The 14,382-nt window shown below is 39.1% G+C and overlaps 1 protein-coding gene across 1 annotated transcript in view; it reads left to right on the forward strand.

Moving 5' to 3' along the window:
* Positions 1 to 14,382, forward strand: part of slc49a4 (solute carrier family 49 member 4) — a 45,421-nt gene that overhangs the window by 4,111 nt on the left and 26,928 nt on the right. Inside the window, exons 3-5 of the mRNA XM_044017404.1 lie at positions 6,778 to 7,049; positions 7,891 to 8,020; positions 12,383 to 12,491. Coding sequence (XP_043873339.1) covers positions 6,778 to 7,049; positions 7,891 to 8,020; positions 12,383 to 12,491 — 511 coding nt within the window. The remainder of the gene's footprint in view (positions 1 to 6,777; positions 7,050 to 7,890; positions 8,021 to 12,382; positions 12,492 to 14,382) is intronic.

Here is a 14,382-nt window from a genome sequence, read left to right on the forward strand (position 1 = left end):
GTGTATTTAGCGACAGCACTGCCGATTTCGGCTCAGTGACTGTGTCAGACGGAGTCTGTGCTCCGGTCATGCAGGAAGTACTGAACAAATCTTTTTAATTAACCGAGTCAAATGATTCAGTACACCGAAAACAACAGCCTTATAAGTCACTAGCCATTAGTTTGTGTGTGACGCATGTAAAACAAAGTCACCGCAGTTTCATGCAACCGTGCTACGATGACTCAGCCCACATTGAGGAGGTACTATATTGTAACGGAAAACCAACCAAACCGCGTGGAGTCGGGCCGTGCCGAGCCAAGGTGAGCCGTGCCGGGACTGTGTAGTGGAAAAGCGCCACATGTTTCCTCTGGGACTATAACGTGACTTTAGTGGGACAGGCTTACAAGCTATAGCTATGCTAACAAGATGTAGAAAAATAATCTGTGTTGTGTCATAGACATTATGTTTCTTTCTTTTTTCTCTTCTTTATATTCATGTATACAAATAATATACGAATACCAACTGAATGCATAATATATATGTAACAGAGATGTTCAAACAGAAAAACAAACACAGACAAAATGAATATTAAAAAACATTCATAAATGGACCAACATACATTAGAATTTCAAATCATAAAGGCCTCAAACTGATAACTTAATCATGATTCTTCTACTAATCATCCTTAAACAAACAAGATGCTATAATGCCTTTTATAATTATTTAATATGCCCCCAACCATATTTCTCATGGAATAATGTTTCACATGTCTAATATTTGATTCAAAAACATCTTAAAAAATGATGAATGCCACATCATTCCTCAGTGTGGAGTTCATTCCTACTGGTCACATTCATTTGTCTTGCATGGAGTTGCTTGCAGACACTGTTGGACTTAAATAGTCAGGGCACCAGAATGATAATCAATACACTCGGCAATGGGGACTATTATTGTGGCATTTCAATTTGATGTGTTCACCTTCATTGATTCAAGTCAAGGTCCTGTTTCTTTTGCTTCAAAGTAGAGACGTGTAAGTGAATACAGCAGAAAGTATTTGGCTGCAAGAGAGCAGGATTCTGAAAGGCAACTCTTGATCTTGATCTGTTACTTCCTTTTTGTGTCCATTCTTTGTAACAATTTCCTCCCTCCTTATCAGACTGCACTTTGACCGACCACCACGAGAAAACACAAAAGAGTCCCATTACTGTTGAGGTTTTATTCTCACTTTTACTCATAAGCTGGATGTTCCTCTTAAGGAAAGTGTCCTTTCAATTATAATATGCCCTTTAAAAATGTCATTTCATTGAAAATCTTATCCGTCTCATATGCTGTATATCATAAAATATCAATACGCGGAGAAAATTGTATTTCCACAGAATGAGCCATATCTGTCTCTCTTTCCATGGATTTCATGATTTTTAAAATAATTTTGGCTTTCAGAGGGCAAAGAGATCAATTTTATTTCTCAGCCTCTTTCACCCTGTGCCTCATGAGGCTGTGGCAGGAAAGTCATCACTGGACTGAATGGCTTTTATTCATGCAGAGCAGGTGTGAAGAAAATAAAAGGGTCTGGTGTTGGTATAATATAAAGAGGAAATATAAGTTCTGAAAGTTGAAAAGCAGGATTCAGAATTCACTATAAAATGTCTGAGCTGTAATGATTCTGAAAACCAAAGAAATTGTACAAACATCCCCAATTTTGTATTGCGATACAGGCCAATGTAACTGATACTTTTGCACTGTGTGGAGTCCTTGTTACTTTATTAAAAGTATGACTGCTTATCACATGATGGTTGGAGGTAAACATGTTTACCCTGTACTGTATGTCACCAGTCCTTCAGAGGCTCATCATACAAAGACAAACAACTATTCATACTCATCTACACCTACGGCATATTTAGAGTCTCCAGGCTGCGGGAGGAAGAAAACCCATACACACACACACTTCTAATTCCTCCTTAAATAAATAGCTCCCTTGTCTGTGTACAGTCTGATCATTCACAGGAGAATTGAAATAGCTGCTGGACCTCCTTCAAGACCACACTGAATAATGTTCATAATGATATACTACTATGTTAGTGCTTCCGTGCTGAATGTTTGAGACCAGTTAATATTGAAAGATATTCACAAAGGCTCAAAATAACTTGTCCGGAGTAGTTTCAAATATAGCATGTGACAGAAGTCTTAGCAAAATAGAGTTCAAAATCTTCAGTCTGGCGAGTGAAATTAAATATCAAGGTGAAATTGTGATATTTTCAGCCTTCAACCAGTGCTTCTACTTGTTTTTGTAAGTAATAAAAAAAATCATGGAATAATGAATTAATACATAATTAAATCCTTAATGAATTGCTATCTTTAAAAAGATAAGCTAAATGTAAAGATTGTTTGATTTCTTTGCCTCTGTACCAATGTAAACTAAATATATATGGTTTGAGAATTAGACATTTGACATCCTTTTGAGGTCTGGGATTAAATCATCTCCATTTTCTGTACCAAACTAACAGATTAATTAATAATTGACTGTTTTAATCAATAATGAAAACAATTGTTTGTTGCAGCTGTAGTTCCAGCCATTTTGTCAGACGTTTGTGTTTGCAGAGCTCAAACCAAAACGCACGCAGGAGTGTGTTGCTGGGGTCAAAGCCTCTTTGCTGTCTTCTCATTGGATGAGTGCGACAGTCTTGCACACCCACAACCTTTTGCTCTTTTGATTCGGTCTTCAAAGTGTAAAACCAGATTGCATAGTAAAAGCCAAGATAACACGAATGGCACAGTAAATGTTAGCTCTGACACAGTTCAGCTTAATTTGCATGTTAAATGTAACAGGTCACAGCTCTTGAATGTTTTAATGGATGACATAGTGGATTATCACTGCAACGTGTCGATAGAATCATGCAGCTCCTTGGTTCACCAGTAGATGTCCCTGTTTGCTTTGCAGTAGTGATAAAATGATATCACAGTGCTAAAGCTTTGTTCACTGAACTGTGGTGCTGCTGTTTGAAAATGAGGTCATTTTCTTCCACATCAAAACTACTGTGTTGGCTTAGGTGATGTCCTTAGTGGCTCCAGAATTTTGAATGTGTACAGTTGAAGGGCATTGCAAGAACGATCAAATGCAGCGTTTCTTTCCTGCTCATCTGATCAAAAGAAAAGTGGTGACAATGTCCCATCCTCTTGGCGAAAGTATGGGGGAAGTACAAGGAACAACTTCTGCTTTGAGTTTTTAAGAGAATTAAAGTTTTAGAACTTCCTCTCATTACCAAGTTCAGGGATAGACAAGAACAAAATGGGCACTCATCGGACCTTGCTGTGATTAAGTCTAATCTCAAATCAAAGATGTCAAATTTATGAATCTCTTGTTTTTAATGCATTCACACTTTTCTCTGTCATTTGTCATATATTTAAATGCAGACCAGTTTTGTGATTAGTAAGTGTCTCAGATCTCAGACTCACACTGTCTGATTGACCATCAGAGCAAACTGTGGATCCCACAGCAGTCTGTTGAATTATCATAATGATTGCTGTGCAGCCATTTTCTGAACAGAATTGGTCAGGGGGGTGTGCAATGGCTGAATTGGGTCTGATATTTTCATTGGAACAAGAGCAGTCACATGATTTCACCACAGTACTGGCATCTTTGTCTCTTTCGCAATCCGATTCCGTCTGACAGGGTTCATCAATACTGATTAACTTTATAATCTCTTTGAAAAAAACCTGCCTCCATCCCCTCTTTCCCTCTCCTGCCACAGTGCAGCTCCCTCGTGTGACCAATCATCCTCATGTTAGTCACCATCTATCCTCATCACCTGTCACATTAAAGGCAGTTTTCTTGGTCACATTCATCCTGACATCGTACAGACACTGAAAGTAATGAACTACAGTCCATTGAAGCACTGACCAAACTTCAAAAGTTTCAAAAGCTGAAAAGTACTGAAAGCTTTTATTGAATCAGTCAGATTTTGAGTTGTGTTAATTATTCAGACATGTACCCTTTTTTTTTAACTGTATTTTTTGTTATTTTTACATTGCCAATCACACAAAGCTCTAGTTCAGTCATCAAATTGTATTGCAACTAAATGTAATATTAATGCACTGGAGAACTTTGGGCCTGTTTTGTTTTAATTAGGTCATGCACGTTTTTGTAGAAACGTGTGTTATACTGATTGAATGTGCTGCCTTGAAGTGGGTTTGAGGGTTTGGACCAGCCCCTTGTTTCTAATGGCAAGCTATACTACAGCAGGTGGACCAGTCTTCTGTCTTGACACTTCCTTGGCCCATATGAGACTGCAGGATGCTCTTCCAAACCCAGACATGTACAATGTCAGTTTGTTCCAGTTATTCATGGTGTTTTAGTTAGACATAAAAAAATGGCACCTCCTTCCTATTGCTATTTGAACAAACAGCCCTCTGCTGCAGGTAAACAAATTACCATTGATAATTTAGAGTAAAAACATATTTCACCTCACAAACCCAAATCTAAAAGGTATTGCACTGTCTCTTCAAACATCTCTTACCATTATTAAAAACATTGTCCCAGCCAAATGGAGTGCAGCCACAGTGACATGCCTAGTGTGTGGTTAGTGTAGTTAGCAGCAAACAAAATGACCAAACAAAATTAACCAAAAACTGGTAAATCAAGGAGATGCCAAGTAGTTACAGCGGTGATGATTCCCCTCAAAGCCCGAACAAATTGTTTTTTTTCTGTTTCCTTTGTTTAACACACCTGATTAGCTGGATCAGATGTGTTTGGCCAATCAAGACCTATTAATTATTCCAAACTGTGTGCAATGCTGGAAATGAGAAGCACTTGGCCAGAGGCAAGAACACTTGAATTAGTTATCGATGTTGAAACATGCTTTGCCAACCGTATTAACAGAAATCCACATATCTAAACACGTAGTTGGAAAAAAATAAAAAACAATATATATGTATATATATATCTATATATACACACCTAATGATTATCAACATGCTGAAGTTAAAGTGTTGCAGTGATAATGTGGAATGTTATTGCCTGTTGCTTGTGGTTTCACTTGTAATAAGATAGAGACAAAAACAACAGTGGTACTGACACTGGGTTCAGTCCTCGTGTAGAAATGACAGAAGTGTTGGATGAGGAGGAGTGAAAGACATACCTGCACCTTGGCAGATAATCAGAAACAGTTAGTAAACACTCTCATCACGGAGACACGCTCATCTCGAGAAGTACTGCAGGTAAATAAGTTGTGAAGACTGAACTGTTCAAAGAAAGAAGGTGAGCAACAAAGTAAATGCCACTGAATATCTTATATCCGTTGCTGGTGTGTAGGCTGGGAGGATGTTAGCAGGAAGGAGATTTTCTCAAGTCAGCCTGTCACTGACCACAGCACTTTCTGCCGCAACACATTTATCTGCAAGGCAGTGGACAGCAAAGTTTAGACAGAGTTAGAGGGCAGAGAAGTGTAAGCACTCAAGAGTGAACAAACGTAGCGTGTGTATCCCTGCTTTACATCTGAAGATAGGGTCTGGTATTGGACTGCAACACTTTTGTGGTTACAAACTGGCTGTGTAAGTATTTATATTATATTTTTGGAGTATCAGGACCAAAGCTCCGGTATTCTTCAAGCACTGCCATTGCAGTCTTTATGGGGGTTGGTTTCATCCACACATTGATGAATTTTCTAAAACTAATTTCATATTAATACATGTTGGTTTTGGTTTTACAATGACAGGGATAGATGCCAAAAGCAGTGAGCAGCTATATGTATTTTTCAGGATCTCAGCAAGTCCCGAAACAGCCTTTATGAGTCATGTCATTTAAAATGATATTGAATAATTAATTTTAATCATTTGAAACCATTATAACCATCTTTTTGGGAAACAATGAGGGATTGCCAAGCTAAGCAGTCAGTATCAGCAGAGACTACTAGTTTGAAATTTTACAATTTAATGAAAATACTTCCAAGTATTTTGGATACCAAAAGCTCAAAATCAGCTCAAGATACCTCCTTGTCCTCTCTCCTCTTATCACTTTCTCTCATTCCTCCCTCCTTGGTTCTTCTTTTCTCCATGCTGAGCAGTCTCAAACTGCTCTGAATGAATGGGGCTTTACTGAGCTCACAGACAATCGATCAGCCATGCACTGTCTCTGGCAGCTGGCTGTCTCAGTTAGACGGGTGCTTGAGGGGGCCGGCAGTGGTGAAGGTTCTGGTGCCATCAGGGGACATCTCAGAATATATCTGTCTTGTACAACTTGGTTTGAAGTTGCACAAGTGAGACTATAACTTGGACCTCTGAGGTGCAAGTTATTACTTCCATCCCCAGAGATAATTACATCTTATTTTGACTCCTTTCCCTGGCATTTTCCCATCAGATTTTTATAGCAAATGGTTCATTACTTTAGGTGTTTATTTCTGCCTCCATAAATACAGTGATGTAAGTCTCACAGCTGCAGCTGTTTAATTATCCTTCCTGTTTATCAGTGGTTAATCCAATACTGTGTTTTATAAATAGGCCACACACACAAAAGAAGGGTTTACAGCTTTGGAGCACATCATGAAAATAACAACAACTTTGAAATACAGTTTTCCCACGTAGATAAAAGTCTTTGACAATCACAATAATGAGCAAAAATAGCACACATAAAAACTCCATTCTTCAATTATGTATTTAAGAATAAGAACCCAATGGTCATCACAAGGTCAAATGTCTTTATCTATGTCTACGACCACACCTCCTCCTCACAACATTGCTTATAATTTCACATGATATTTTTAGTGAAGATTTCATACTCTTTCTTATTGATGTTTCCTCTTACAGGTTGATACACGGAGGTCAGTTACTGAACGGTTTAGCCGGTCCAACCATAATGAGCGCCGGCCCCTACCTCTCCACGACCTGGTTCGCTCCTGACCAGAGGGCCACTGCAACAGCTGTGGCCTCTCTCTTCTGCTACCTGGGAGGCTCTGCTTCATTTATCGTGGGACCAATGGTAGTGCCGGCACCCAATGACAGCCTGGCAGCACCCACAAATTCAGCGACGGTTTCCGACAACTTCATCAGAGACAGGATCCAGCTGGTTATGTATGCAGGTATGAACAGCAAGTGTCAGCCCTGTCATGGGACACACATAAAACACCTAAAAAAATCTTTACAACCCCCCCACACTGAAAACATAGCTGAGAATTTAATACTTATAATACTTTAATACTAGCAAAAATAAATTAATTGGGGCAACAAGCATGCTATAGACTGAGGCAATGGCTTATGATTAACCTCTGTTAGGATTGTTATTCATTTTCCAAAGGACAAAGCCGACATCCTTTGTGAACCATGTTCTAGAGTTTATCAAAAAATTCATTATTTAGATGAAGGGCTGCATCTAAAGATTGTTTTCTTAATCAATAAATCTTTCGATTATTTTTGGGATTAACTGAGTATTTGTAGAAAAATGTTGATTGGTGTTTCCCAAACCTGGAAATGACGATGTTCTCAAATGTTTTGCCAAATTATTCACATTTAACGAGTTGAAAAATCATAGAACTTGGCAATTATTAAAGAAACACTCAAACTGATTAATCAAATAATTGGTGCAGCCCTAATATGAAGCACCTTACAAGTTTCTATGATAGCAGTAGCACATGGTTAACTTCTTATATAATAGCAATCAATCAGTCAGTGTAAATGCAAATGCTACTTCCAGAGTTATAGGCACCTGCTGTTGTGATTGATCCATACAGTATATCAGTGGTTCAATTATTTTCTATCATGCCCCCCCAGAGGTGTGCCTTTGTGCTTATCCAAGAGATGTTTTTTAAAGGACTTTTAGATGTCACAGGAACATTTTTTTTGAAAATGTCAAATTCGTCTGACTGTCTTATCTATGATGATAAAGCGTATGTCCCTTTTATCTGTGTCGCTGTGCTCTGGCAGAGTTGGGTGCAATTGCAGTGCTTTTCGCAGCAGTCCTAGTCTATTTTCCATCACGCCCACCGATGCCTCCCAGTGTGGCGGCTGCAAGCCAAAGACTCAGTTACAGGAGCAGCATCTGCAGACTCCTGAGGTAAAACCAGACCCACACACTGACACACATACAATATATACACACAGAGTCTTGTGAAGGTACCTCACCATCTGACAGGTTTTGTCGAGACCATTCTTTCAATTTATTATTCAGTATGCCGACTTGTTACACCCTTGATTCAACTTAAATGTAGATGTGTTGAAAATGTGAAACTACAGTACTGCATGTGAAATTATTTCAGGTGCTATCATGTTTTATAGCATTAGACTCAAACAGAGTAGTCCCAAGCAGCTTCACTTCTCTCCAACCACTGTCTGCAAATCCATTTGATGTGGTTTGTCAACTTCTATTTTTCTGATACGGTGTGTGCCTCCTTTCTTAGAAGGTTCAATTGACAGAATCCAGTCATTTGGACCTTTAGTGAATGGTTCTGACACTATCTGCTTTGGATGTTATCAAAGAAACCCCAGAGCTCCCTGTGGATAAATTATTAAGCTATAATCTACCAGTCACTGTTGAAAACTTCAGCCTCCCGATCAGGGTCACTTATCATTATATTCTTAAATAACCACTGAGGCATGAGGTTAAAGAAAGACAAGGTCTTGAATATAAGTATTAGTGGGGTATGTTATTGTTTTATCATATATGCCTAGGTTTCTCTCTGTGAAATGCATAAGTGGAAATCCAGAGAAAATGATTGAGTCACCTTTCATTATGACCTTACAATATTCTACCTCCCACTTCTTATGCTCTCTGCCAGGAAATATTTAGCCTCTGGGCCACAAGGAAACAGCATGGCTTGTAACTTGCTTTTGCTTTGCCTTGTGGAGGAATGAAGTCTGTGGCAGTGGCCAGGGATTAAAGGGCTGAAGAAGGGAGAAGAAAGCTGGGCAATGGTGCGCAGGGAGTTGGCTGATCATTGTCGGCTTAGTCTTGGTCCCCTGTAGTAAGAAACAGCTTCACCAATGCACCAGGCCTTACTTAGTCCTCTGACAAACATATACTGTCTCAAATACATGACAGAGACCATCAGACATCATCACTGGGAAACTTAATTAGGCCATCCAGCTGAGAGGGTGTCTGTTCCACTTCTGATAGGCAGCCTTCCAGTGACATGTTTGGGGAGCATGTTTTGGTCCAAAAGCACCAAACCTAAAGTTCTACTGCAAGAACTGGACATAAAGTTGAGTCTTTGTGCCCATGTGGACTCCAGGAAATGTGAATAATACATTCACTGGCAATTCTTTAGATATTATGTGTATCTAATAAAGTGTCCACTAAGTTTTTCTTTCTCAGGATTTGATGTGTTCTGTGTTTAGAGATGGTCTTCTGCATACCTTGGTTGTAAAGAGTGACTGCTATCTTTCCTTTATCTTGAACTAGTCCAGCAAATCTCCTCTGACCTCTGACACCAACAAAGCAGTTTGAACAGAGAACTGCTGCTTGCTGAATATTTTCTCATTTTCTTTTTTCTAGATTTAGTTGTGTGTGAGAATCCCAGTATATCAGCAGTTTCTAAAATACTCAGACCAGCCTGTCTGGCAGCAACAACCATGTCATATTGAAAGTCACTTATATAATCTTTCTTCCTCAATCTTCATTCAGATGCTCGATTTGGTCAGCTTGATCATGTCTACGTCCTTACATGTATTGAGTTGCTGCCATGTGTTTTTGATGTGTTCTGATTAGATATTTGCATCAAGTAGTTGAACAGGAGTATCTAAAGTAGTGATCATTGATTGTGACTAAAATCTAAGTTAGTTAGAACCAAATAAAGTCATTTCATAATAGCATCAATTAAGGAACTGCATTTGAAGTGGATTTGATGATGGGATTATCAATCAAGAAATGTTGGAGTCAGATGGTGTATTTCTGGTGAAGTTTGTATCTGTTGACGCAGCTATAAATTTGTAACCTCCCCAATGACAGTGGGTGCCAGCCAACTAGTCAGTTAGTCCACCTGATACCGAACTATTGATGTATGTTTATCCATTTAGCCTGTCAGGGTATGAGCACTGGTTAATGATCTTCAGCTTGATGAGCTCTTCCAGCTGTTCACATCTGCTTCCACAGCAGCAGCCTAATTAGAAGCCTGAATGTCTCCACACATGGTGCAAAGTTATCATTGTATTCTCATCACAGTCCGTGGGAATGCTAAACAGCCTGAAGCCCGAGTATTGATGTCAAACTGACTTTAGCTTTGAAAGTTGTCATTTTGATGCATTGAACCCTGGCCAGGTCTGCCAAGGACAAATGGCACTTAGCTGATGACACCACTAGCTTTGAGACTTATTTGGAAATGTGTCATCACCAGCAGAAATGGAAGGGAAAAGGCATCCTCTCTCTATCACGGTAACCTAGCATCTCTGTGTGCATACATTTGGTTGTCTTAATAAGCTCCCATATGGAGAAAAGGGTGCATGGATATTGATTTCCTGATGTTGTGGTAAGGTTAATGAAAAAGGGTATTGGGTGAAAAGCAAAGAGGGTGCTCCATCACTGGGCTTTTATGACTGTTCCTCCATGCTCAATCAAAGGCCAAATACTGTCACAGTGCTAAGGAAAAGCAGCAGAAAGAGAGGCTGTGTTTGTTTTTTCCATGGAGTCAAAGCATTCTTCAAGTGGAAGTGATATAAAGTCAAGTGTCTGAAGTGTCAGGAAAGGGGAAGGGTGTGCATGTGTTTGCAGTGGACTGACTGGAAGTGTGTGTGTCTGAACTTTGTCTGAGTGTCGGGCATTTGAAGCCACAGCAGGGATGTGAGAGGCCAAAATATTTTCTCCTGATGTCCCCATATGATACTCCTCAGGAAGCAGTCTGCATTATAAGGAACAAAGTCAGTGCAGAATAAATGCTGTTAAACAGTGTCCATAAACAAAAATAGCTGAGTAGGAAAACACAACAATCTATGAATCTGCTGCCTGCCCTGGCAGACCTGCCTCATTTGTCTGACGCCCAGTGATTCTAATCACATTGTTAGGGTTGAGGAGGTGACTCCAATTTAAATCAGTATGCCACCTTACTGGGCGAAGGTGATTAGTGTGGGTGTTCCAAGTGACTGTGATTGGGTTGCATATGATTGTAAGATGGCCATATACCCTAAAGAGGTGAGTTTTCTGTGTGTGTGTGTGTGTGTGTGTATACAGGGTATGCATACATAGCAAGGCAGAGGTGACTTCTGTCCTCCCCCGCTACACTGTGAGATATTAGCAGACAGCTTGAAACAAACCTTGCAGCACTGTAGCCTAAAGCCATTTATCAAAGCATTGAGATGGTGCTTGATTTCAGTTTATAACTTGACAAAAATGCTAAATATTCTCAGCATCTAGCTTCTCAAATGTGAGCACTTGCTGCTTAAAATATGTAATAAGGTTGTGAATTGACTATGTTTGGGTTTTTAACTATCAAACTAATCACTTATAGGTTTAGATTTTATAGACAAAATGTCTAATAAGTAAATCTTCAAAAAACTGATTGATAATAACAGTGTTGCCAAACAAGACTGGATCTTTTAATAAAAGGCATTTTCTTCTGCCCCGAAACTGGACCTTAACTGAACATGTGTCATCAAATTTTTACTATGTTAGCCTTCATTTATGGTTAGTTATGACAAATGACAAAATGTATTGAGGAAGCAAATATTAGCACCATGAACACATATGCATAAATACACACAGCTTGCCCAGCTTAAGAGTTATCACCAGCACATTTATTAAATGTCTACACCATATTTTCAATAAAGCAATTAAAAAAACAACCATGTCAGTCGAAGTGACTGAACCCGATCCAAACCAGACAATAATCCCTGGATTTTTGTCCTAACCTGGCCTGACCCTTTGGGTGCTAATGCTACTTACAACAGGCAAGCAGTATTTTGTCTATGGACTATATTGTTCACTTGTAGGTGCATGTTGCCCTCCGTGATACCTCTTTGCTTCTTTCTGGCAGATCTACCCACGATGTCCAGATAGCTGCTTATATTTCTGCCACAGAGCGCTTGCATTAGGACAGATCTTGTGCTGTGACAGGTGCAATAGGACGAGCCAGAGGTGTGTGGGTGTCTGTAGTGAAGACTAGTAAAAAGACCTGGAGCTGATGGCAGGCCTCCAAACACCACTGAACACAGGGAAAGGGAGATATTCCATCATTCTTTAACAGTGATTTTACTGCACACATTTAAGTATCATAGTTGATGAGGATAATAGCCCCTTTTCTTTTCACAGAATATTATACAATCCGGCACATTCCAGAAGAAGTGCAAATGCTAACCATTCAAAGACATAACTGGTCAAAGAAGACATCCATATTTAAATAGTTGGCAAAATCACTACGCAATCAATTTAGACCCAAGCCATTTTTGTGAGTGCAACGATGAATATCTAATGTGTTTTTTGTCCCTCTAGTAACTTTCGGTTCCTGATGATAGCGCTGGCTTATGCAGTTCCCACAGGAGTGATTGCTGGCTGGGCAGGAGTCCTTGACATGGTCCTCACTCCGGCCAAAGTCAGTCAGGTACGTAGCCGACACACATAGCAGAGTAACACATCACTTTTAATCTTCTTAATATATTAGGTCCATGGATTAAAAGAACATTCTTAATTTATATAAAAAGGGCTGTGTAATAGCCGTAGGCCACCACTAACTTTGCTGTTTTAGCAAAGTTTTAATGACCATCCATATTTATTTTTCTGTCTCTTTATTGAGATACAACCAGAAAAAACATTTAGTTTTCATTAAACTAAAAAAGGATGTGCATGAAAATGATTTTACAGACCTTTTTCTCAGCAGCCATTTTCATCATAAAATTGAAGGAGAAATACAGGTTCCATTCCATTTTATGTCTAAGAGAGCCAGGGTCCAGCTATTGTTGTAAGGGAAGGCCACAAAATATTTGAAGAGTTACCTTGTAGAATCATCAGCTGTTGTTTTGTTTTTTTCCACATTTCCTGTATTTTCTGGACTTTTGCACAGTGCTTTAAATGGGTCTAAGCTATTTACCTAAGCTACAAAAATGAAAAAAATCTATCTATCTATCCAGTCATCTATTTTAAATAATAAAAACTACTGTATTTAATTTGAATCTATGCACTTTGCATTGTTTGTGAAGAACGTGCAAAACAATGTATGGTGTAAATAGTAAACTACATACTGCCATCAAACAAAACAATACCCCAAAGGTGAACTAGCGTCATGATTTGGGTTTGCTTTGCTGCTTCTGTGTCCTGATAATGAGCCTGAACATTGAAGTTAATGCAATCAGATAAAAATATCCACCTTTTGAGGTATCAGAGCCAAGACCTTTACCTATTGTTGATACTGAAGAATGACCTTGGGAAAACATTCACACCAGACATCTTAAGATTATGATCTAAAACTGTTCTGTTTGAGTAGTCGATATTCCTCCTGAACCTTGTGCAGGTCTGATCTGCAGTCAGTTGATGTACTTGTTCGAGGTTATTGCTGCCAAAGGAACATGCTCTAATGGGTGTCTTCATGGTAGACAAGAAAGAATGTCTTTTATGAAGACATCATTTCACTTTATGACCAATTAATACCAAAGGCCAGGTGAGTCTAAAGCTTTTGCATAGTAAACCTGGCACTGGAGCTCATTTGTGTACATTTATTTCAGTGCACATATTGCTTGTGTAGGAAATCATTTAAAACACTAATCCAGCAAAAAGTGACATCCATGTGTGGACAAGGTCAGTGTATAGAATGCACAACACAAAGCTTATTACAGTATTTTTTTGCTTAGAAACAGTACAGAAAGAGTACAGTTTACAGTTCCCATGTGTTTAGCTTTCCCAGTGTAGTTTACCATTTCCATTTTGAAAACCTTCAGTGTGCCAGTAATTTACAGAGCCTTTCAGCAATGTAAACCAATCAGGTGGGATAAATAGGTGTGTAAGGTTTCACTTCGGTCCCATGGTGGCATGTTGAAACCATTCAGAAAATGTCAAGCCTTCAAAAAGTGAGTTAAGCTAAAGCTCCTTAAAGTCAAAGCACAGAGGGTATCATAGCTTTTTGAAGAGTATCTGAAATGCAGTGGAATAATGAACTCCAAAGTCCCTGTACTACCGCAAGAAGTTTAGGAGTTTAGGCCTCCTGACAGCTGAGCCTTTCTGTATTGCTATATTAACTCATTCTCACCCTCCTGTGAATACACTTTAATCCTTAAATCTTCAAAATGTATGCCCTTCACAGTAATAACAGAAGATTCATTTCAAGGAGCCTTCAAATAAAAGAGGAAAAATGCAGGGGAAATATGGGGTTGTGTATGTGTTCAAAGAGATCATTCATCGTACTCTTCTGCCCGTCTTTTGTGAAGGGCTCAATAATTTTGCAAGCCCTCAGCTGCGTACCTGCTCTCCATCTTCAGTCTAAGAAAGACACAAGTGGAGGG

This window comes from Solea senegalensis, linkage group LG2, assembly GCF_019176455.1.
Source record: "Solea senegalensis isolate Sse05_10M linkage group LG2, IFAPA_SoseM_1, whole genome shotgun sequence".
Lineage (NCBI taxonomy): Eukaryota > Metazoa > Chordata > Actinopteri > Pleuronectiformes > Soleidae > Solea > Solea senegalensis.